At 46.4% G+C, this 26,392-nt stretch overlaps 1 protein-coding gene across 1 annotated transcript in view; it reads right to left on the bottom strand.

Moving 5' to 3' along the window:
- Positions 1–26,392, bottom strand: part of LOC126424363 (cadherin-89D) — a 253,872-nt gene that overhangs the window by 38,865 nt on the left and 188,615 nt on the right. The window contains exons 17-19 of the mRNA XM_050087256.1: positions 14,755–15,135; positions 10,930–11,154; positions 5,901–6,234 (exon numbers count right to left, since the gene is read on the bottom strand). Of these exons, the coding sequence (XP_049943213.1) occupies positions 5,901–6,234; positions 10,930–11,154; positions 14,755–15,135 (940 nt within the window). The remainder of the gene's footprint in view (positions 1–5,900; positions 6,235–10,929; positions 11,155–14,754; positions 15,136–26,392) is intronic.

Raw genomic sequence — 26,392 nt, 5'->3', positions numbered from 1 at the left:
ACAGTGGATAGGCCTTCATAAACTGAACACAGATCAATTGAGAAAACAGGAAGAAGTTGTGTGGAACTGTGAAAAAATAAGCAAAATATACAAACTGGTCATCAGTCTTGGTCACATATGCAACATAAAGGAGAACGTAAGGTGAGGAGCGCCGTGGTCCCGTGGTAGAGTGAGCAGAAGGAGAGGTCCTTGGTTCAAGTCTTCCCACGAGCAAAAATTTTACTTTCTTTATTTTTGCATAGTTATTATCTGTCCGTTCGTTTATTGGCGTCTCTGTTCACTGTAATAAGTTTAGTGTCTGTGTTTTGCGACCGCGTCGCAAAACCGTGCGATTAGTAGACGAAAGGACGTGCCTCTCCAATCGGAACCGAAAACATTTGATCGCAAGGTCATAGGTTAACCGATTCCTCCACAGGAAAACACATCTGATATATTCTATACGACACTGGTGACGGCATGTGCGTCATATGACGGGAATATGTTGTCGACCCACCTAACTTGTACACTTGGCGAATGGGTAAAAAGATTCTTCTACCTTGCCCGATTTAGGTTTTCTTGTGGATGTGATGATCACTCCCAAAAAAGTGATGAAAACATAAGAGTTTGTCACATAAACTGAAAATAAAAAATTAAAGTTTTCAATCGATGGAAGATTTGAACCAAGGACCTTTCGTTCCACACATGCTCACGTTACCACGAGACCACGGTGCTGCTGCGGTTCCAGTGTCCTTAATGTTGCCTATGTTGCCATGAACTACTCAGTTTGTATATTTTGCTTATTTTTTCACAGTTCCACACAACTTCTTCCTGTTTTCTCAATTGATCTGTGTTCAGTTTTTCAAGGCCTATCCACTGTGCCAACTTATAACTACATCTGAGGGGGGTGCGATGGGGAGGTTCCCTTGTCAGTGTGGATCTGCAAACGCTCCAGCAGCGGTCGTCAAACTGCGGTTCTTAACCACATTATGTAACTGTGTGCACGTAGCAGCTAACAGCCGAATACAAAAACGCCAACTAACGTTAAGAGCTTCTTAAGACTTTCACACTCGAAATATTAAAAATTAGGATTTTTTTATTTTTTTCTTGCTTTTTTAATTCGATTACAAGATGTGCATTGTTAAATACATACGGGCTGATCTGAAATGGAGCCACTACGCATGGAACGTCGTTACTTTTTGTGGTAAAGCAAAATGTATTTCCTTTCTGCAGACAGGCATAGGGCTACTTGACAGAGAGCCTATTTCCATCTGAGGTTCGTTCTCTGCGCTATGGTGTACACAGTGCCTTAAGGTGCCTTAAGGTGCCTTAAGGTGCCATTTGTTGTATTTTTTCAATTTCAAATACAGCTATACATTTTTTTGCTAATGGTCCTTATGATGTACTTGGAAGTCCAGATCTTTCTGATTAGTCTGCAAAACGTTTTGCTATAGCATACTATCCCCAAATCGAGATCACCGCCTTCAGCTACCTCATCGTCTCCACTTTCACTGCTACTGTCAGTCTGTGAGCCGGCATCAGAATAAATCCTTCCAAAAAGGATCACCAGAATGTTCTCTAGCTTTATTCTCCGAGAGTGCATCGTGTGAAACTGGAAATGCAACAACCTGTCACAGCTAGTCATGTTGCTCATAGAGCCACAGTGGTTTCTAAAGGAACCACAACAATAATCATGAAAATAAATAAATAAATGTAATTATTATCGCAACACATGGAGTACAAACTGGAACATGGCAGTTTTCTGTACTAATCCATGTGCAAAACAAGCGTCCTTTGAGACAAATTCAATCGTGCACAGCTTACAAAAATAGTTACTACGTCTGCTCGTCTTGTTCCTTTGTGTGTTTTTTTTTCATCAATTTTCTGATTTGTTTGACGCGGCCCACCACGAATTCCTTTCCTGTGCTAATCTCTTCACCTCAGAATAGCACTTGCAACCTACGTCCTCAATTATCTGCTGGATGTATTCCAATCTCTGGCTTCATCTACAGTTTTTGCCCTCTACAGCTCCCTCTAGTATCATGGAAGTCATTCCCTCATGTGGTGTCACCGCCAGACACCACACTTGCTAGGTGGTAGCCTTTAAATCGGCCGCGGTCCGTTAGTATACGTCGGACCCGCGTGTCGCCACTATCAGTGATTGCAGAACGAGCGCCGACACACGGCAGGTCTAGTCTAGAGAGACTCCCTAGCACTCGCCCCAGTTGTACAGCCGACTTTGCTAGAGATGGTTCACTGACTACAGACACTCTCATTTGCAGAGACGACAGTTTAGCATAGCCTTCAGCTACGTCATTTGCTATGACCTAGCAAGGTGCCATATTCAGTTACTATGTCTTCTGAACAGATAATATTGTGACTCATGTACCGTCAAGAGCGACGACCATCATTAATGGATTAAAGTTAAGTATCAAACTACTTACGTCCGCTTTCTGAATTCTAATTCCCTGTCATGTTCCAGACCTCACGTCAGTATAGTTCTTCCCTCCTCACGCCAGCCTGCGTGAGCTAAAATGCGTGCATTTCGGCCTCCTCTAGTAACACGGTTTTGGCTCTTCTGCCAACCCAACACCTCATGTCTTAACAGATGTCCTATCATCCTGTCCCTTCTCCTTATCAGTGTTTTCCAGATATACCTTTCCTCCTACGATTCTGCGTAGAACCTCCTCATTCATTACCTTATCAATCCATCTAATTTTCAATATTCGTCTGTAGCACCACATCTCAAATGCTTCGATTCTCTTCTGTTCCGGTTTTCCCACATGTTTCACTACCATACAACGCTGTACTCCAGAAGTACATTCTCAGAAATTTCTTCCTAAAATTAAGGCCGATATTTGATATTAGTAGACTTGCCATTGCTAGTCTGCTTTTGATGTCCTCCTTGCTCCGTCCGTCATTGATTATTTTACTGCCTAGGTAGCAGAATTCCTTAACTTAATCTACTTCGTGACCATCAATACGATGTTAAGTTTCTCGCTGTTCTCATTTCTACTCTCATTACCTTCGTCTTTCTTCGTTTTTCTCTCAGTCCATCCTCTATACTCATTACACAGTTCATTCCATTCAGTACATCATGTAATTCTTCTTCGCTTTCACTCAAGATAGCAATGTCATCAGCGAATGGTATGACTGATATCCTTTCACCTTGAATTTTAATTCCACTCCTGAATCTTTCTTTTATTTCCATCATTACTTCCTCGATGTACAGATTGAACAGAAGGGGCGAAAGGCTGCATCCTGTTCTTACACCCTTTTTAATACGAGCACTTCATTCTTGGTCATCCAGTCTTATTATTCCCTCTTGGCTCTTGTACATATTGTATATTACCCGTCTCCCCCTATAGCTTACCCCTATTTCAGTCAGAATTTCGAACACTTTGCACCATTTTACACTGTCGAACGCTTTTTCCAGGTCGACGAATCCTGTGAACGTGTCTTGATTTTTCTTTAGTCGTCCTACCATTATCAACCGCAACATCAGAATTGCCTTCCTGTGGCCTTTACCTTTCCTTTCCTAAGGCGAAAGTGACCGTCATTTAACTCATCCTCAATTTTCTTTTCCATTCTTCTGTATATAATTCTTGTAAACAACTTGGATGCATGAGCTGTTAAGCTGATTGTGCGATAACTCTCGCACTTGTGAGCTCTTGCCGTCTTCGGAATTGTGTGGATGATGCTTTACCGAAAGTCAGATGGCATGTCGCCAGACTCATACATTATACACACCAACGTGAATGGTCGTTTTGTTGCCTCTTCTCCCAATGATTTTAGAAATTCTGATGGAGTGTTATCTATCCCTTCTACGTTATTGCTCGTCTTACTGCTAAGATTTGAAACAAGTGAAGCAGTTGAAGCTGCAGCCGCTATGTGGCAGCATCTGCTGGAGACGTAGCTAGAGATGTAGCAACTGTGCCACGAAATGAAAAAAAACCTAGAGCCATATTGTCTGAAAGGGTTAAGAGGAGCTTCTTAAACGTATTGTCTTACTGCTCAGTAACGAACAAAAACTGCTTACGCAAACAGTAATATTTTACCATGTGTTTCATTTTTATTGACTTTTCTGGATTCGGTGGTGAGTTACGTAAAGTTGGCCGCTTTACATTAGCGGCAGAAGCATAACTGGCGTGGCCATTGCGGGATGTGAGAACGGGGATGTTTCATTCCTTGTCTTCCAGTACTGATAACCAGTGACGTACGCGAGTCAGCTGAATTTCAAACGGAAGGATGACGGATCCGTGAATGCGCTGAGTGTAGCAGCGAACAGAGCACTCCACACGAAGTATTCCCAGTGATGCTGGCTTTTAACAGTGTGTACTTGGGGACCGGCGGACACCTCACGGCGCCATTACTATAGCTAGTCTGTTGCGGACTCGTAACATACGAATTTGTGTGTTACCAATTAATACACTACTGGCCATTAAAATTGCTACACCACGAAGATGGCGAGCTCCAGAAACGAAATTTAACCTACAGGAAAAAGATGCTGTGATAAGCAAGTGATTAGCTTTTCAGAGCATTCACACAAGGTTGGCGCCTGTGGCGACACCTACAACGTGCTGATATGGGGAAAGTTTCCAACCGATTTCTCATACACAAACAGCAGTTGACCGGCGTTTCCTGGTAAAATGTTGTTGTGATGCCTCGTGTAAGGAGGAGAAATGCGTACCATCACGTTTCCGACTTTGATAAAGGTCGGATTGTAGCCTATCGCCATTGCGGTTTATCGTACCGCGACATTGCTGCTCGCGTTGGTCGAGATCCAATGACTGTTAGCAGAATATGGAATCGGTGGGTTCAGGAGGGTAATACGGAACGCCGTGCTGGATCCCAACGGCCTCGTATCACTAGCAGTCGAGTTGACAGGCATCTAATCCGCATGGCTGTAACGGATCGTGCAGCCACGTCTCGATGCCTGAGTCAACAGATGGGGACGTTTGCAAGACAACAACCATCTGGACGAACATTTCGACGACGTTTGCAACAGCATTGACTATCAGCACGGTGACCGTGGATGCGGTTACCCTTGACGCTGCATCACAGACAGGAGCGCTTGCGATAGTGTACTCAACGACGAACCTGATTGCACGAATGACAAAACCTCATTTTTTCGGATGAATCCAGGTTCTGTTTACAACATCATGATGGTCGCATCCGTGTTTGGCGATATTGCAGTGAACGCACATTGGAACCGTGTATTCGTCATCGCCATACTGGCGTTTCACCCGGCGTGATGTTATGGGGTGCCATTGGTTACACGTCTCGGTCACCTCTTGTTCGCATTGACGGCGCTCTGAACAGTGGACGTTACATTTCAAATGTGTTACGACCCGTGGCTCTACCCTTCATTCAATCCCTGCGAAACCCTACATTTCAGCAGGATAAAGCACGACTGCATGTTGCAGGTCCTGTACGGGCCCTTCTGGATATAGAAAATGTTCGACTGCTGCCCTGGCCAGCACATTCTCCAGATCTCTCACCAACTGAAAACGTCTGGTCAATGGTGGCCGAGCAACTGGCCCGTCAGAATACGCCAGTCACTACTCTTGATGAACTGCGGTATCGTGTTGAAGCTGCGTGGGCAGCTGTACCTGTACACGCCATCCAAACTCTGTTTGACTCAATTCCCAGGCGTATCAAGGCCGTTATTATGGCTAGAGGTGGTGGTTCTAGGTACTGATTTCTCAGGATCTATGCACCCAAATTGCGTGAAAATGTAATCACATGGGAGTTCTAGTATAATATATTTGTCCAATGAATACCCGTTTATAATCTGTATTTCTTCTCGGTGTAGCAATTTTAATGGCCAGTAGTGTAACATGTCAGAGGGACAACGTCACTATTGGGGCTGCTGAGCAGAGGAGTTGGACGACAGGTGTCCTAGAAGGGGGAGGAGTGCTCACCCAGGTCTCCGAGGTCTGGCGGGTAGAGCAGCACGAGGCGGCCGCGGCGGCTGTAGGTGGCGTGCACGGTGGCCTCGAGGCGCGGCGTGGCCTCGCGGTCCGGGCTGGCCACCAGCAGCAGCGAGCTGTTGTCGCGGCCGATGGCGAACCAGGCGGCGTGCCGCGACGGCGCCACGCTCAGGTTGAGCGGCAGGCCGCGGTACGGTGCAGACACGTTCAGCGCCGCTATCACCACCGGCGTCTCGCAGTTCTCCTCCACCGACACCTCCAGGTACCGAGGCGAGAACACCGCCTGCCGCGCCAACGAACCTTCCGGCTCCGGCTGCACCTCCACCTGTCGCACACACCAACTCACACGTCTACAACGTTAACGCTGACGTCCTCACTGAGTCTGTTTCAAGTTCAAAATGAGTCTTTGGGATCTCTTGTTTTCCAGCATGCATTAAAGTGAAAATCTTCTGCGTTGTTAGGACGCGTCATATTTCCTTCTAAACTAATCCACGATTCGACCCCTCCGCTGCGATCTTCTTCAGATGTTTCGGTGTCCACTAATGCTAGAATACTGTTCTAATAGTAGTGGACACTGAAACGTCTGAAGAAGGTCCAAGCAGAGGGGTCGAAACGTCGATTATTTTAGAAGGAAATATGACGCGACCTAGCAAACCACAAGATTTTAAATTTTGCGACAACGGCCACGAAATCCTACGGACTTACATAGGCTTAGAGATTGTCCGTAGACACAGTGGACAGACATGGAAGTACACTATGTGATGAAAAGTATCCGGACACCCCCAAAAAACATACGTTTTTCATATTAGGTGCATTGTGCTGCCACCTACTGCCAGGTACTCCATATCGACGATCTCAGTAGTCATTAGACACCGTGAGTGAGCAGAATGGGGCGCTAAGCGGAACTCACAGCCTTCGAAAATGGTCAGGTGATTGGGTGTCGCTTGTGTCATACGCCTCTACGCGAGATTTCCACACTCCTAAACATCCATAGATCCACTGCTTCCGATGTGATAGTGAAGTGGAAACGTGAAGAGACACGTACAGCACAAAAGCGTACAGGCCTTCCCCGCCTGTTGACTGACAGAGACCGCCGACAGTTGAAGATGGTCGTAATGTGTAATTGGCAGACATCTATCCAGACCATCACACAGGAATTCCAAACGGATCACGATCCACTGCAAGTATTATGACAGTTAGGCGGGAGGTGAGAAAACTTGGATTTCATGGTCGAGCGGCTGCTCATAAGCCACACATCACGCCGGTAAATGCCAAACGGCGCTTCGCTTGGTGTAAGGGGAGTAGACATTGGACGATTGAACAGTGGAAAAAAGTTGCGTGAAGTGACGAATCGCGGTACACAATGTGGCGATCCGATGGCAGGGTGTGGGTGTGGCTAATAACCGGCGAACGTCAGCTGCCAGCGTGTGGAGCGCCAACAGTAAAATTCGGAGGCAGTGGTGTTACGGTGTGGTCGTGTTTATCATGCAGGGGGCTTGCACTATCACAGCACAGACCTACACTGAAGTTTTAAGAACCTTCTTGCTTCCCACTGTTTAAGAGTAGTTCGGGGATGGCGATAGCATCTTTCAACAGGATCGAGCACCTGTTCATAATGCACGTCCTGTGGTAGAGTCGTTACCGACAATAACATCCCTGCAATGCACTGGCCTGCACAGAGTCCTGACCTGAATCCTACAGAACACCTTTGAGATGTTTTGCAACGCCGACTTCGTGCTAGGCCTCACCGTACGACATCAATACCTCTCCCCAGTGCAGCACTCCGTGAAGAATGGGCTACCCATTCCCCAAGAAATGTTCCAGTACCTGAATGAACATATGCCTGCGAGAGTGGAAGCTGTCGTCAAGGCTAAGGGTGGGCCAACACCATATTGAATTCCAGCATTACCAATGGAGGGCGCCACGAACTTGTAAGTCATTTTCAGCCAGGTTTCCGGATACTTCTGACCACATAGTGTAGCTTCACTCACCTGCAGCTATGTATTGTGAACCAAATCGAGACCGTCACACCGCGGAAGTGAGGTTAAAGCGTCTGACGGTTCGCTCTGTTGGAATTGTCCATCGAGCTATTTAGAGAAGCCACATCACGACAATGGAAAATGCAAGTGGACGCATTAGTGTCAACGCAACAAAAGATACAGAGGCAATGATTAATGAATTCAGTACACGATGACAAAAACACAGAGGTAAAGATGCAGAAAAGCATTCGTTGTACGGGCTCAGAATGGTATCCCGATGCAAATTTCACCAGCCTATTAATCATCGCATGCAATCTTCGTCCGGCTCGGGCCACGGGCTGACACGTAGCCACACATTGTCAGATAGTACCTTAAACTTATCCCATCGGTTACAACTACGCGGACTTTACAGGCCGCAGTTGAAAATATGTAACGATACCGTGATCGATATCCTCGTCAGCGATCTACAAGGACTATCCACAAAGTTCGATAACATTTATGTTCCAGCAGTACAGACAATCAGAACTAAATCAGTAATGATGAACCACCAGTGACATACTGAATGACACAACCTAAAGGAAGGCTTTTTCTCAGAACAGCACTGCATACATCGTTTTATAAAGGGTGATGATATTGCCTTTTAATAGTAATTTGGGAAGATGTTGAGAAGTAGAGTTGAAGAAAAACCAGAAGAGAATAACGTAGAAGATTATTATATTAATAGCCGAGCGGGATTAGCCGAGCGGTCTCAGGCGCTGCAGTCATGGACTGTGCGGCTGGTCCCGGCGGAGGTTCGAGTCCTACCTCGGGCGTGGGTGTGTGTGTTTGTCCTTAGGATAATTTAGCTTAAGTAGTGTGTAAGCTTAGGGACTGATGACGTTAACAGTTAAGTCCCATAAGATTTCACACACATTTGAACATAGCTGGGTATTCGGCACTATGCGGGTATGTACTTATTCCAATCTTCTTCTAGTCCGTCTCCTCCTCTCTTCTCTCTATGACCATTTCCCCTTCCACTGTCTCTATCCTTATCCTCCTGTTATCTCTGCCTATCTCTTCTTTCCCCCTCGCTACCTCTCCATCTCTTCGTCCTCTTCCACGTTATCAAACTCTCCCCCAACAGGAGGCAGCTACTCCTGCAGTATTTATTTCCAGATTGTAACTCGTATATACACCAAATTTGCTTTAAATCATTCCATTGTGTTTAGGGTTAGCTTTCTGCCCATGGCTCTGCCAGAACACGTACATGTCAAACATGTTTTCAAACTTATTCAACGTATTTAACGCGTATTGTACAGATATTTCACCAGCATGTCTAGCGAATTTCGCCCTGCAGTTTCATTTTCACGCAGCTCAATGTTCACGGAGACGTATCTTCTGTACTATGTGCAGCAGAATAATTTTCCAGTTACATTCAGTGGTACACGTGAACAGTGTCTGCAAAATGCGAGGGGAATACAGTTTGTAGCGCCGGATGGTGGGGCCGAGCGGTTCTAGGCGCTACAGTCTGGAACCACGCTACCGCTACGGTCGCAGGTTCGAATTACACAGATCGGTGCCTCGGGCATGGACGTGTGTGATGTCCTTAGGTTAGTTAGGTTTAAGTAGTTCTAAGTTCTAGGGGACTGATGACCTCAGATGTTAAGTCCCATAGTGCTCAGAGCCATTTGAACCATTTGAACAGTTTGTAGCAAAGAAGTATTAAATGAAAACGTTATGCTTCAAGTGGTTTTTTACAGCGTGAACATCGAAAACTTAGTGAGCGAGAAACGTTATGCTTCAAGTGGTTTTTTACAGCGTGAACATCGGAAATTTTGTGAGCGAGAAACTTTTTTCCTTTCATTTTGTGGAAGTCGTCATCGAGAAGAAGCTTCGTAAAGATTTGAAATTATGTGTAAAGTTTGTTGTAAGTCTCCAATTCTTCCAATTCTCAAACGCTGGATGACTAAAGTACGTGTTTTCTCGCGTCGTGGACTATACTGTTTCACACCCGCACTGACACTCCTTTGATGGGTCGATGGTTCTTACCCCACATTGTCCGCTCCGATAGCTGAGCGGTCAGCGTGATGGATTGCCGTCCTACGGGCCCGGATTCGATTCCCGCTGGGTCGAGGATTTTCTCCGCTCTGGGACTGTGTGTTGTGTTGTCTTTATCATCATCACGATTCGGCGCGCATGTCGCCCAATGTGGCGTCGAATGTAGTAAGACCTTCACCAAGGCGGCCGGACCTGCCCCATAAGGGGTCTCCCGGCCAATGTCGCCAAATTCTCATTTCCATTTACCCCACTGTGATTCTTTCCAGACAGTAAGTGATATGTTTGCCAAGAGTGGCTGAAATTGGTCGAGTGGCGTAGAGGGAGATGTGGAACACACATACGCACATTCATGCATATGTACATACGTCCATCCATTTTTATAACCTGTATGGATTGTGAAGGAAGCAGACGACCAATAAAGACTCACAGACGATTGCCGTCACCTGTAGTTAAAGACTGAAACGAATTAGAATGGTTCTGTGAAATGAACCACATATCAAGCAGGGACTGTCCAATTGTTAGATCGATTTTGGTTTGAAAAAGGTCGTGATTTACCGCCAAGATTTTACTGGTAAAATTTCTCTGTTGAACAAGTAGGTTCAGTCCAAACACCATCATCCTGTTCATAAAAGCATTTACAACAATATACTAGGCCACATAATATGAATTCTTTTATGAATCTGATGATGGTTTGTGGACTGAAACTGGTTGTTCAGTAAGGAAATTTTGTCAGCAGCTCTTGGCTGTAAATCGTGACGTTCTTTATATACGAGCTGAGGGTCACCACCTTCTGAAAATACGACGGCGTTCCGGCCTACCTGTATGAGGGCAGTGGCGCTGAGGCTGGGCGAGCCCAGGTCGGCGGCGACTACCCTGGCGCTGATGAGGGGCGCTCGCTCGGCGTCCAGCGCGGCGCCGCCCCCGGACAGCGTGACGACGCCGGAGCGCGGGTCCACGGCGAGGGGCGGCGGCGGGGGCGGCGGCAGCAGCGGGCGGCGGCGCGCGCCGGGCGGCGGCGTGGGGGCGGCGTCCAGCAGCGAGAAGAGCAGCAGCGCGTTGCGGCCCGCGTCCGGGTCCCTGGCGGCCAGCCGCAGCACCTCCTGCCCCGCGGCCGCCGACTCGGGCACCGAGGCGCGGTACACGGGCACCGGCCGCCCCGACGCGTCCGTCTCGATAGCCGAGAAGCTCTCGAACGCCGGGGCGTTGTCGTTCACGTCCAGCACCACCACCTGCGGCACCGGTACGGAAAAGCTCTGTGACCCTGTTTCCTGAAAATTCTCCCAGCTGTGTGCTGAGCCTTGAAGTAAACAACTCACCACTATTCCAAGTCTACGTAACAGCGCTAGCGGCCAGATAGATGGGGTCTTTCGCATCATGACGCCAGTATGAATACAGGTGAGCCGGAACCCTAATGAAAACTTTGCCGATGATGATCACTATAGTTTGCTGGACGTTTCGATATTCTTCGTGTTCAGTTGTATATTGCAGATTAGTTCAATTTGTTTCCCTAGTTAACGCTCTGGCTGTATCGGACGGAGAATAACGGCACAGCAGGGCTAGTAAGTGCAATACAGACTCGCATTATTGGCTATCAGCTTTATAATAACTATGTATTTGGTACTAGAATGAAATTTTCACTCTACAGCGGAGTGTGCACTGATACGAAACTTCCTGGCAGATTAAAACTGTGTGCCGGACCGAGCCTCGAACTCGGGACCTTTGCCTTTCGCGGGCAAGTGCTCTACCAACTGAGCTACCCAAGCACGACTCACACCACGTCCTCACAGCCTTAATTCCGCCAGTTTATGTATTTGGTATTCATCATCGAATCGCAGTATCGCAGTGCTCAGTGTTTATTATTTGTGTCTGCAGTTCCATTTCGTGCTAACGTTTTTTTTTTCCTTTTTTAGCATTCCTTATTTTACTTGTACGAAATTTGGAGAGGAATTGTTTCATGATTCGTTGGTCTCAGCTGAGTAATGTCCGCAATAAGGTTAGCTAGTTTCCCCACTGTACTGGCCTACTTACCGGTGGAATTAACTTCAAACGATGTTTCTTCCGAGGGCAACATATTTTATAGACAGGCTATCAATGTGTACATCTCGTTGTAGGCAGAACGTTTTAGTATGGAACGTACGTTTATGTATTACGGAGAAAAATTTCTCTTTCACAAAGCCAATACTCTAATTCAGTGGCGGAAATAGAATAATTGGCGCCCGGGAAACGCACCATTCCCTCTCGACGTAACCTTTCTTTTTTTTTTTTTTCCTCCTGATTTTTCAGTTATTCTTTTCGTTTGATAGAGTTCAAAATATACGAGGGTGAGTCAAATGAAAACCTTAAATTTGTAATAACAAATCAAAATTTCGCGCCGTTATCCTGTAAGTTGGTAAGCGTGCTACAAACAGCTTGCAGAATGGCCTGTAGGTGGCAGCATAGTGCAGAGGCACACGTACCGTCGCAGTATGAATATAAAGATGGCCGCCCCACTTGCGACTTGCACCAGGGAAGAACAGCGTTCTGTTATTCGGTTTTTGCGTATTGAAGGTGTGAAACCTATTGTAATTCATCGACGAATGAAGGTTCAGTGTGGTGATGCATGTTTGTCACAGCAGCAAGTCTACGAATGGAGTAGGAAGTTCACAAATGGTGTGACTTCAGTGGAAGATGCTCCCCGTCCAGGTCAGGCACAACGAGTTGTGACTTCACAGAACATAGCAGCAGTTGAAGCCATAGTGAAGGAAAACCGCCGAGTGACACTGAATGACATTGCAGCATGTTTACAGATTAGTCATGGGTTAGCACACCACATTGTGATTTATGTGCTCCAGTTTCACAAAGTGTTTGGAAGATGGGTGCCACGGCAGCTGACTCCTGAAATGAGAGAACGATGTGTTGATGCTTGTTGCGGTGTGCGTACTGTAAGACCTTCGGTACACACACCATCAGATTATTTGACTTGCCGCTCTAATGAAGTAGGCGAGTGTCAGTAATATGTCTCGTGGTCTTATCGTGGCGTGTTTATCTTCTGCCGTTAGGTCAGACGATAGAAATGCCACATGCACGCTCAGAGTAGCAGATTGATGGTGACCAAGTTTAAACAGAACCTGATTAATATTCCCACACATTTATTAAAATAATAAAAATCATAGAAATTACTTAACTTGATTCTGCATGCTGTTCACAATTGACAATTGGTCTTGGTACGTTAATCTTATTCTCAAATATCTCTGATACTTGACGAAGTGTCTATTCATTTATCTTTATGGCTATGTACAGGAATATGATAATCTTATTAGGTGCAGACTGAAACTTGACTATAGACTAATGCAGACTGCTACAGACTAATGCAGACTGACTAATCGGAGGTCTGTACACTCGTTATAATACCTCGCGCGTTCAGGTATCACTGCGCGAGTGTGATCCGCGAGGAGAAAAGGTTCTACGTTAGCAGCAATCTCATTGGCTGCGTTTCATATCAATACGCGGATCGGTGAAAGCAGAATTTGGTCCGTCTCTGACAGTGCCATCTCGTAGTGCGGAGACGGACGAGCCCTGCGCCTGCGCTGTTGTGCTTAGCGGGGCGCGCTCTATTGGGAAAGTTGTGTACGCGCTGACTACGCGGAACTATGTACACAACACTTGTGAAGTACTTCTTCGGCGCTTTGAACGAGAAGATGGTGGCTTCCTTGCAACAATCGTTACTGGGGACGAAACATGGGTTCACTTCCACCAACCGGAAATGAAGAGAGCGAGCAAGGACCGGTGCCATTCTTCATCACCAAAACCAAAGGAGTTTCGAACAGAACCATCAGCAGGGAAGGTTATGCTGACTCTCTTTTGGGACGAAAAAGGCGTCATTTTGGAGCATTACTTGCCTAGAGGGACCACTGTCACCAGTGCATCATACACAGATCTCCTAAAAAATCATCTGCGGCCTGCAATCAAATCAAAGCGACGTGGATTGCTGTCAGCAGGTGTCCTTTTGAAACATGACAATGCAAGGCCCTACACTGCCCGTACAACAGTTGCAACAATCACAGGGCTGCATTTTGAGTGTCTTCCTCATCCACCATACTCACCAGACCTTGCCCCAAGTGATTTCCATATGTTTGGACCACTCAAAGACGCAATGGGAGGAAATAAGTTCCGTTCTGATGAAGCGGTACGCCACGCGGTGCATGAGTGGTTGCGCGGACTACGAAAATAATTTTTTTCTAAAGGAATTTATGCACTTTATAGGCGCTGGAGGATTTGCATTGAGCGTGGGGGAGATTATGTTGAAAAGTGATACAGCTATGTACCACTTCTGCACAATAAATTATATTTAAAAAAATATTTAAGGTTTTCATTTGACTCACCTTCGTGGAGTGAGATTTGGAAAAGTACCACTATCTCATTTTCAGTGTCGATCAATGTAAAGGCGCAACCAACTAAACAACAAACGCAAAAAAGCACTGCTGTTGCTTTGACTCACTTGACATAAGGACAGTGTCGCATACAGTACTCTAAAAGAATAAGTGTGTCCTCACCAAGGAGAGATAGTACTTACGAAACTGTTGCTGGAAACAGTCCAGTTCGAATATCCCCATCAGTTAATCAGCCCTTCCTGTTTTAGTTCTATCCACTTGTTTTGCTATCTCCTTTTCCCCTTCCTCTTTAGCCCTCCCATTTCCTCTTTCCATTTTCCCTTCCACATTTCTGTCGTCTGTCACAAAATGCGCCACACGGAAATGGCGACCAGGCTACCACACACTGGTTATTGCACTGCTCCAACCCTGACTACGCCTAATTTGTTGCGTAATCTGCTGGCAGCTGGTTGCACTGACCTGGACGTCGACGGTGGCGGATCGGCGGAGCGCCGGCGGCGCCTGGTCGACGGCGCGCACCTTGAAGGCGTACACCTCGCGCTGCTCGCGGTCCAGCGGCCGCGTCGCGGTGAGCACGCCGTCGTCGGCGTCCAGCCGGAAGGGCAGCTCCAGCTCCTGCCCGGCGGCCGGCAGCAGGTGGTAGGCGAGGCGCGCGTTGTCGCCGTGGTCCAGGTCGCGCGCGCGCACCCGCCCCACCTCGCGCTCCGCAGACGAGTTCCACTCGGCCACCTCGAACCGGTACCACGGCCGCTCGAACTCCGGCGCGTGGTCGTTCACGTCCGCCACGCGGATGCGCAGCTCCAGCGTGTCCGACAGCCCCGGCCCGTCCGTAGCCACCACCTGCAGCAGCGCACGCGCACGCTCGTCCCACATCATTCGGAAAAGACTGTGGAGTTCCTAACAAGGGAACCTCCCCATTGAACCCCCCTCAGATTTAGCTATAATTTGGCACAGTGAATAGGCTTGAAAAACTGAACACAGATCAATAGAGAAAACAGGACGAAGTTGTGTGGAACTATGAAAAAAATTAGCAAAATATACAAACTGAGAAGTCCATGCGCAAGATAGGCAACATCAGGTGGTGTGAGCTCAGGAGCGCTGTGGTCCCGTGCAGGACTGTGGAGTTACTAACAGGGGAACCTCCCCATCACCCCCCCCCCCCCCTCAGATTTAGTTATAATTTGGCACAGTGGATAGGCCTTGAAAAACTGAACACAGGTCAATCGGAAAACAGGAAGAAGTTGTGTGGAACTATGAAAAAAATAAGCAAAATATACAAACTGAGAAGTCCATGCGCAAGATAGGCAACATCAGGTGGTGTGAGCTCAGGAGCGCTGTAGTCCCCTGGTTAGCGTAAGTAGCTGCGGAACGAGAGGTCCTCGGTTCAAGTCTTCCCTCGAGTGAAAAGTTTAATATTTTCAGACAATTATTATCTGTCCGTCCGATGTGAGGTAACTGACGGTCTACACACGGAAAAATCTGAAAACGTTAAAAACATATGTTTTGACAGAGCACAGAGAAAGCTGTGCGACTGTGAAACTGTTGCATTCATTTGTTGCAGCTTATGTGACAAACTCTTATGTTTTCATCACTTTTTTGGGACTGATTATCACATCGACAAGAAAACCTAAATGGGGCAAGGAAGAAGAATCTTTTCACCCATTCGCTAAGTGTACAAGTTAGGTGGGCCGACAACATATTCCTGTCATGTGACGCACATGCCGTCACCAGTATCGTGTAGAATATATCAGACGTGTTTTCCTGTGGAGGAATCGTCTGACCTATGACCTTGCAATCAAATGTATTCGGTTCCCATTGGAGAGGCAAGTCCTTTCGTCTACTAATCGCACGGTTTTGCGGTGCGGTCGCAAAACACAGACACTAAACTTATTACAGTGAACAGAGACGTCAATGAACGAACGGACAGATCATAACTTTGCGAAAATAAAGAAAGTAAACTTTTCACTCGACGGAACACTTGAAACAAGGATCTCTCGTTCCGCAGCTGTTAACGCTAACCACGGGACCACGGCTTTCCTGAGCTGACACCATCCTTTATGTTGCCTATCTTGCGCATGGACTACTCACTTTGTATATTTTGCTTATTTTTTTCATAGTTCAACACAACTTCTTCCTGTTTTCTCGATTGATCTGTTCAGTTTTTCAAGGCCTATCCACTGTGCCAACTTATAACTAAATCTGAGGGGGATGCGATGGGGAGGTTCCCTTGTAAGAAGGGAGGGATGTAAAGGGCAAACATTTCTATCTTTCGGGGTTGAGTCTTTCACTATGCAACTGATCGTACTCAAAAAAGGAAACTTCCTGACAGACTGTGACGATGAGTTACACGTACAAAATCTCAATGGACACCACACAGGGTGACAATTATTGAACTATGCTTGATGAAATCTTCGTAACTTCTGAGCGGTTTGTGCTAGGACGTTCAAACTGCACGGCTGGCCGCGAGGCATGATGGCAATTAATATGTGCATGTGCATGTGCATGTGCATATGCACACATGCTTTCTTGTTGTCTGCCATTTGCACGTGAAAATGTCACGGTACGGCGTGACTGAGCATGTAGCACTTGTCAAGGCCTACAGTGCGGGCAATAACAGCCTGACTGCGGCTCAAAGGAAGTTTGCGACCGAGTTCGAGGTGAAGACAACCGGTCCAAGTGTGCTAACAATCAAGAATTTGATTCGCAAGTCTGAGAGAACGGGCAGTGTTCGTGATGACAGTGTTGGCAGTGTCGGTCGTCCAAAATGCCCCTGGAAATCGATTAGACGAGCTGCACAACAGGTGGGAACCAACCGGGACACACTGCGACGAATTGTTGTTGAAGACCTGCATCCCTTCCCATACAAAATACAAAACCATCAGCCATTAGCCCCAGGGGCATGGAACAGCGGTTGTATTTCACCAACACTACTTTCCACAGAATTGGCGAACAGGATTTTGACGTGAGTGTGGTTGGGTTTAGCGATGAAGCCCACTTTCATTTGGATGGGTTCGTCAATAAGCCAAATTGGCGCATTTGGGGGACTGAGAATCCTCATTTCGCGATCGACAAGTCTCTTCACCCTGGACAGGTGACTGAGTGGTATGCAGTGCCCAGTCACGGGCCGCATAGGGTAGCTGTGTAGTCTAGGGCGCTTTGCCATGGTTCGCGCGGCTTGCCCCCGTCGGAGATTCGAGTCCTCCCTCGGGCATGGATGTGTGTGTTGTTCTTAGCATAAGTTAGTTTAAGTAGTGTGTAAGTCTAGGGACCGATGACTTCAGAAGTTTGGTCCCTTAGGTATTCACACACATTTGAACATTTTTCCAGTCACGGAATAATCGGTGCGATATTCCATAATGGACGGTGACTACCGAACAGTACCTGAATGTTTTGACAGATGGTTTCATCTGCATTATCCAAAGTGATCCCTATTTCGGCATGATGCGGCTCATGCAAGACGGAGCTCGACTGCATCGAAGCAACAGAGTGTGCTTTGAGAACCGCATTCTGGCTCTGGGATACCCAGAGGCCACTGACATAGGCCTCGATTGACCGCCATAGTCTCCGGATCCGAACACGTGCGACTGCTATTTCTGGGGCTATATTAAAGACAAGGTGTACGGTAATAACACCAAAACCAATGCTGAACTGAAAACAGCCATTCAGAAGGTCATCGACAGCATCGATGTTCCTACACTTCAATGGGTCAGAATTTCGCTATTCGTCTGCTACATCATCGTCAATGATGGCAGTATATCGAACGTGTCATAACCTAAATCCGAATATTTGTAGTGACGTTTACATGGTGTGGCACGCCGTAGTTTGTAACTAATTTACGTTTTTTTACATATTGCTCAATAATTGTCACCCTGTAACAGTTCACATGGATGTTTCTGGGAGACATGTATTCATTAGGCAAACGTTGTCAAAGTTGTGATAGTTCACGTTGCGTTTTCTGAAGCTGAGACCCTCTCGCAGAAAATCATGATAGTTTGGCCCTGACAGTCTGTTACAGCAAAGTGCAGAACTACTTTCGAGTGGCAAGTACGTAATTTCTAAGCGATGCCAGGACTATAATCCACAGCTTCAAACCATGACGCAACATTTTTCACGGTTGCTAATACAACCACAATTATCCTGCTATACAATGAGAACATTCACATATACTACTGTTCCGTTCGACTTTATCGTCTAAAGACAAGCCACAAACTCAGAGACTTGTAATTAACGTTGAGTTACACTGTACTGAAAATAAATATCCTGAACAATGAACACACTTCTGCTCAGGCCACCAACTTCCTCTACCAGCAGACGCCACAGACTGTCTTTTTAACCTGCAGTGGAGTCTTCGTTTCGCAGTTCCGTTCAATCACTGCCAGTTAAAAAGAAAGCTGTCATGTAAGGCCATGCTCTGCCCAATGAATGTGAGGTGAGAAAGTATCTTCACGTGAACAGCCACGAATCATCCTGTGAAAACGACGCAGTCGGCTATACAGTAGTAGGATTTAAGTAATACTGCACAACATTACAGTCTGCACCTCGCCAATTAACCACAAATCTTACAGACAATGATTTGGAAAAAAAACCTGGCGAAAAGTGGGAAGAATGAGTTCTGCTCTCGACCTGACTTACATTTTTAACCTGTGTTGGTCCATCACGGGCAGGGGATCTCGGCGGGTAAGTAATTGTCAATGTCAATGAAATTCACCAATAGTCATTTAACTTACGATATTATTTTATTTTATTGTGAAGGCTATCAGTTTCAACATTTCGTTATGCCATCTTCAGGCCTCATATGCAATTCTCCAAATAAATGAAAATGCCATAGAGCCATAAATCTCTGGATATTGTGAATTTAATCGTTACACTAGGGTTTCATTCGAAGACTTGATATCAAGGTTGGTGAATGTCATTGACATTGGAAATTATATTTTTAACTGTATAGAGATATTCAATGCACTGCAGGTTCAATACGTTTGACCGGCTTTTTCATCTTTACATGTTCACTGATTTCATTCTCGTCATCCTTAATTTCAAAGGATGTAATGCATGTCTCTTATGACACAGCAAGTAATAATCCCCAGCTACGCTATTCTCCTGTGGTGTTGTTTTTACACATCCTGTGCAAGACTCTCTGGCAAAAGTGAAAATCAGTGACAATGAAAGTTACAATCAGTTCTGGACGTGGGCTCATATAGTGGTGTAACTTGTCTCTCCTACGGGATAACAAGTTTCACTTCTGATCACTCAGGTAGACGAAAGATGTTCGTCTGTACCAGAAACGTTCTTCAACGTGATTGATAGGTTTGGAACATCCCACTATACGCGATCTGCTATGCTATATGTGCCGATGGCGAGTAAAAGACCTCTCTCTGCTCTGGACATCAACATGGCGCGATGGCGAATAAACCTGTGTACCTGCTGTGGCGGAGCGCATTTCCTTTGGGCATTTCAGCTTGTCGGTGCCTTGGAGGTCACGGAGTCGACAATAAAAACGCCCAAATAATTGGAGAAGAGATTTGTCTCTGCCTTTGAAATGTCATGTCCATACAGATACAGGTGACATTAACGTTCAACATGATATATATGTTAATATTTTACATGTGACTTTAATATTTAATATAATATACATCTACATCTACATTTATACTCCGCAAGCCACCCAACGGTATGTGGCGGAGGGCACTTTACGTGCCACTGTCATTACCTCAATATTTTAAAACCTTTATTATAATTGTCGTAATGCGCATTACGAAAGGCCTGTTCATGGACAGTTGTAATCAAGGTTGTAAAATATTAACACTCTGTTGTAAACACAGAAGATGTCACACAAAGTGAGTTCGCCATTTAGTAGCTTGAATAGATCACAGCTCTCTTCTAGCACCCACACCTCGCAACAAGGTGAAAAAGTCCAGAAGCACAGTTCAGTAGCACTGAGTAGCAGGACCACTACCATAAATAATTTCAAGAACGACGACGGAAGATATTTTAGAAGATAAAAGTTGATAAATGCGTGTAACCGGGTGACATATCATATACGGAGCGGACATCATCATACTAGATAACCACATACGTTGCATTCCAGCGGATAAGGGAATTGCTCGCGAAGTAGGTAATCCAGGCTGGAGTCATAGTCTGGCACAAATTTTCAATTATCACTACACACTCACGAATAACTTAAGATTTATTGCAGGTATGCATATGTCTTGAATAATATTCTGTACTTATATTACGAGAAGTCGTTCAATAAGTTATGCAACACACATTTTCCTCAGCCGATTTCGATTGAAAAATGCGGAATTTGTTGCGGGACCTCGTGGAATCTTTCCGTTTCAGTCCCTGTAGTTTCATGGTGGTGGCGCTGTACGTAGCCTTCAAAATGGCGTCTGGAACGGAGGTGCCTTCTAAGCAGAGAGCTGTCACTGAGCTTCTTTTGGTGGGAAACCAGTGCATCGTAGATATTCACAGGCGCTTGTATAATGTCTGCGGAGACCTGACGGTGAACAAAAGCACTATGAGTCATTGCGCGCGGCATCTGTAATCATCGCAAGAAGGTCACGCAAAACTGTCCGATCTTCCGCGTGGCTGGCCGTTGTGGCCGAGCTGTTCTCGGCGCTTCAGTCCGTAACCGCGCTGCTGCTACGGTCGCAGGTTCGAATCCTGCCTCTGGCAAGGATAGGTGTGTGATGTTCTTAGGTTAGTTAGGTTTATGTAGTTCTAAGTCTAGGGGACTGATGACGTCAGATGTTAAGTCCCACAGTACTTAGAGCCATTTGAACCATTTCTCCCGCGTGCCGGCCGACCGCACACTGTTATAGCTTCTACACTGTGTTCATCGCCACAAAACTGCAAACGAACTTCTCACTTCTGCGTGTGTGATGGGGAGGTTACTGATGTAGCAAGACTTTGGCTGCGATGTCGACCAGTAGAGTGGTACCCTGAGGGCATACAGGCCCTCCTAGTACGGTGGCGTAAGGCCGTCTCATTGAATGGAGATTATGTTGAAAAATAGGATTTTGTAGCCAAAAGAGGGGGAATGATATAGTTTATTGTTATCGTGAATAAAACCAATCTGGTTGTAGAAAAACGGAGTTGCATTGCTTATTGTAGGCCCCTGTTCAGGCAGACTGCCTGCTGTCCTCCTCCGCGTGCGCGGGCAGGAGCCGTTGCTGAGAGCCACCGCCTCCATGCTGTGTCCACGACGTGATTCGGCATGCTTCGGCGCGCCCTGTCCTCAGTCGTGTGACCGTCTCTCGCCTGTGTAGGCGTCCTCACGGACTGCCACCCGCTACTGGAGTCAGCATCCTTGCTAAGTCGCTGACAGTATCACTCCACTGGCCAAGTGAGTCACGGACGGACAGAGACAGCAAGTCGCTCACTGTCCATAGCACCTTCACGTCGACCGTGTACAGCTTATGTTCTGTGGGTGTTGGCTTCTCCAAGAAACCTCGACCACTGAATGAATGTTTCAACAATTCTATTTTCGTGACGAACCGTTGGACAACAAACAGGCACCCTACAGCCAGTAGACCGCTACCCTGCCAAGGGTGATGAACTCGTGGCTTTCTGGTCTGTAATAACACACTTCAACCACGCACCTAGAGGACAACCGTATCAGCCTCTACACGGATACGTGCACACTCTTGAAACATCACCTCCTCCCCACAGGGCCCATATTTTCGTATAGGACTCCAACTGACGCCTTGAGCTCCAAGACGCTCGTTTTCCGTTATTTCCCTAAATCGCTGCAGGCAAATGCTGGGATGGTTCCTTTCAAAGGCTCAGCCAACCTCCTTCCCTAATCCGATGAGACCAATGACCTCGCTGTCTGGTCTCCTCCCCCAAAACAATCCAACCCAACCCAAGACGCTCTACAACATTATTGCAAAATTACAGCTTTTCCGCCAGTGTCAGTATGTAGTAGAAATGCAAGCATTGCAAGGTCTGCTTGATGTTTACTTCCAAAAGACGATCAAAAAGCAGCCGCCATAATGGAAAAAATCATTATAGGCTCCGATGACAACACATTAAGAAGGATTTACGAAAGACCTACTGATGACAGGGTGTTGTGTGACGTCCTTAGGTTAGTTAGGTTTAAGTAGTTCTAAGTTCTAGGGGACTGATGACCATAGATGTCAAGTCCCATAGTGCTCAGAGCCATTTGAACCATTTTTGAAAGACCTACCTATCATCTTCAGATTGGGCAAATCACGGGCTAGGGCTCCGTTCTGGAGCCACTATTTTGAGACGTTAATGTAGAGCCGTTATTGGACAAACTACAACTCAGCGAGGAAGTGCTAGCCTACGCTGACGACCTCCTACTGTTGGTTGGCGGCCGTAGCCGAGAAGATCTAGAATCATAAGTAGAAAAAGCAATAACAATACTAACTGAGTGGTGCTAAGAAGCAAAAATGAAGGTTGCACAGCAAAAGTCAACAAGTCTTCTTCTAAAAGGCAATCTGATCAGGAATCCCACAGTCAGAATAGATGGAACACCAGTTCTCCGGCGTCGCGAAGCACGATACTTCGGAGTAATCATTGATGAAAAATGGAGCTACACACCCCACATAGAAACCACAACACAACGAGCCCTAGAAGCTCTAAATAATCTTATTAACATAGGACATAAAAGATTTCACCTGCCACCCGCACTGATCAAGCTTTATCATAGCAGCATCTTGTAGGTAGGATAGTAGGATATGCGTATGGGGTCTGGGCACACAGGCTCACGGGGGTGATGCCAGTCATGGCTGTGAGAAGGGTGCAGCGGAACATGATTCTGCGACAGTTGGAGCATACAGAACAACTCCGGGGGGGGGGGGGGGGAGGGGGGGGGGGCTCTATTGGAGGTGAAGGGATTTTGTTCACTAGATATAAAAATAAGAGAACAGGCAGCATGGCACTGAGTTTCCAAAGGAAAGATAGATAGGACTAGGGACATCTACATCTGCATCTATATTCCGCAAGCCACCTGACGGTATGTGGCGGAGGGTACCTTGAGTACCTCTATCGGTTCTCCCTTCTATTCCAGTCTCGTATTGTTTGTGGAAAGAAGGATTGTCGGTATGCCTCTGTGTGGGCTCTAATCTCTCTGATTTTATCCTCATGGTCTCTTCGCGAGGTATACGTCATGGGGTGCAGGTAGGAGACAAGTTTTCTGTTAAAAGAAGGGGGGAGGAGTTATGGCAACAATCACGGGAAAACGAAGAAACTGGTAGAAGGGTCTTCCAACTGCTGCATAACATTAAGGAACGACTTGGGATGACCTACTTCGAGCCAAGTAGAGAATTACTGCACTTTCTCACAGGACATGGGCCATACCGGACACATCTACGTCAGTTTGGAAAAAGAGCAACACCAGCGTGTGACTGTGGCGCTCAAGACGGTACACCTGTGCACACAATCTATGACTGCTTGTTATACGATGATGTGACGCATGACTTAAGAACACAATTACCGAATAACGACACCTATGCTGTTACATTTAATGTCCTTAGCATTGTGGCAGTCGAGGTATCACAGAAGATCTTGAGAGAAATTCTAAGGAACCAAAAGGGATAGCAAAAAACTCGGAATAGACTGAGATGTACCCGGCATATCGTCGGGTGCGGAACTGGCCAGTCGCCTCACGACCGGAATCCGCCCCGCGCTACTGGTCACAGCGGGTGCATCACCTCCCAGGCAAAGACAATTGCACTCTTACTTTAAGTACTAGAAGTTAGTAGTAGTAGTAGTAGGTAGAATAGAACACTAACCACACTGACAAAGTAGCGACTGCAGCGACAAAACCAACTTGGCGAGCCTAGTGCCAGGGGCACGCTCACTGGGTTTAGCTCGGTGGGCAGGCCACAATAGTAGGTTTATACATAAACTGTGTAAGGGGTCTGCACTCGGCACGGGTCGATAGGGCGAACAATCGATTGTGACGTGTTGCGAGAGCGAGTGTCGAGGTGCGCCAGAGTAGTTGGCGGGAATGGTGTGTGTGTGGAGGCCGTTATTGGAATACATGGTTTTTAACCGAGAAGGGTGTCACCATCGCCGTGGTTAGACCCCTGAATAATAAATAAATACCGGGAAAGGGATGACGTATCTTTGTAAAAGTGATCAGTGACGTTACCAGTGCCGATATTTAGTTTCGCGTCTACCGCGCCGGCCTAACCTTGGATTGCAGTGTTGGATGCAGTGGTGGATTAGCTTGTGACGATAATGGCAAATAAAGAAAGCCTGTGCTGAGATTAACCGCAATTAGATACGTATGATGAAGGCAGTGGCTGTCTCTTTTTTGTGTTTTGAGAAGAGTATAAGTTCGTAATTAGTAAAACTGTGTTGTGTTCCTTATTACCATACATTCAGTATTATAGTATTGAACAGGATGAAATGGAAAGTAACAACATCCGCAGCAGTCAATTCCGATTACCAGTTCCATTAGGTTCACGGTCATGTTAATAATAAATATTGGGCTGCTAGTCGATCAGATCAGGACGGGATAAAAACGGAGGTGTTACAACTGGCACAACTGTAATCGCTGCAGAGTAGATTAGCTAGAAATAGAATAGATTAACAAAATAGATTAACCTTGCTCATAGATACGAGGGCAGTTCAATAAGTAATGCCACACATTTTTTTTCTGAAACAGGGGTTGTTTTATTCAGCATTGAAATACACCAGGTTATTCCCCAATCTTTTAGCTACACAACACTATTTTTCAACGTAACCTCCATTCAATGCTACGGCCTTACGCCACCTTGAAGTGAGGGCCTGTATGCCTGCACGGTACCATTCCACTGGTCGATGTCGGAGCCAACGTCGTACTGCATCAATAACTTCTTCATCATCCGCGTAGTGCCTCCCACGGATTGCGTCCTTCATTGGGCCAAACATATGGAAATCCGACGGTGCGAGATCGGGGCTGTAGGGTGCATGAGGAAGAACAGTCCACTGAAGTTTTGTGAGCTCCCCTCGGGTGCGAAGACTTGTGGGAGGTCTTGCGTTGTCATGAAGAAGGAGAAGTTCGTTCAGATTTTTGTGCCTACGAACATGCTGAAGTCGTTTCTTCAATTTCTGAAGAGTAGCACAATACACTTCAGAGTTGATCGTTTGACCATGGGGAAGGACATCGAACAGAATAACCCCTTCAGCGTCCCAGAAGACTGTAACCATGACTTTACCGGCTGAGGGTATGGCTTTAAACTTTTTCTTGGTAGGGGAGTGGGTGTGGCACCACTCCATTGATTGCCGTTTTGTTTCAGGTTCGAAGTGATGAACCCATGTTTCATCGCCTGTAACAATCTTTGACAAGAAATTGTCACCCTCAGCCACATGACGAGCAAGCAATTCCGCACAGATGGTTCTCCTTTGCTCTTTATGGTGTTCAGTTAGACAACGAGGGACCCAGCGGGAACAAACCTTTGAATATCCCAACTGGTGAACAATTGTGACAGCACTACCAACAGATATGTCAAGTTGAGCACTGAGTTGTTTGATGGTGATCCGTCGCTCATCTCGAAAGAGTGTGTTCGCACGCTCCGCCATTGCAGGAGTCACAGCTGTGCACGGCCGGCCCGCACGCGGGAGATCAGACAGTCTTGCTTGACCTTGCGGCGATGATGACACACGCTTTGCCCAACGACTCACCGTGCTTTTGTCCACTGCCAGATCACCGTAGACATTCTGCTAGCGCCTATGAATATCTGAGATGCCCTGGTTTTCCGCCAAAAGAAACTCGATCACTGCCCGTTGTTTGCAACGCACATCCGTTACAGACGCCATTTTAACAGCTCCGTACAGCGCTGCCACCTGTCGGAAGTCAATGAAACTATACGAGACGAAGCGGGAATGTTTGAAAATATTCCACAAGAAATTTCCGGTTTTTTCAACCAAAATTGGCCGAGAAAAAAAATGTGTTGCATTACTTATTGAACTGCCCTCGTATGTCAGTTGTAGAAAATTTAAAGTAATAATGGTGCTGAACTATGTTGTATGATATGTAGACCCACTAATTATTAAGGTGGTGGGTTGTTTGTATCTTCATATTGTATTGTATTATATTGTGTTAATAAAGAATTTTTGTTTAAAAAAGTCACGCTTCCCTAGACAC

Source organism: Schistocerca serialis, chromosome 1 (assembly GCF_023864345.2).
Source record: "Schistocerca serialis cubense isolate TAMUIC-IGC-003099 chromosome 1, iqSchSeri2.2, whole genome shotgun sequence".
Lineage (NCBI taxonomy): Eukaryota > Metazoa > Arthropoda > Insecta > Orthoptera > Acrididae > Schistocerca > Schistocerca serialis.
Note: the sequence above shows the minus strand (reverse complement) of the source record. Positions and strands in the feature narration are given on the sequence as shown.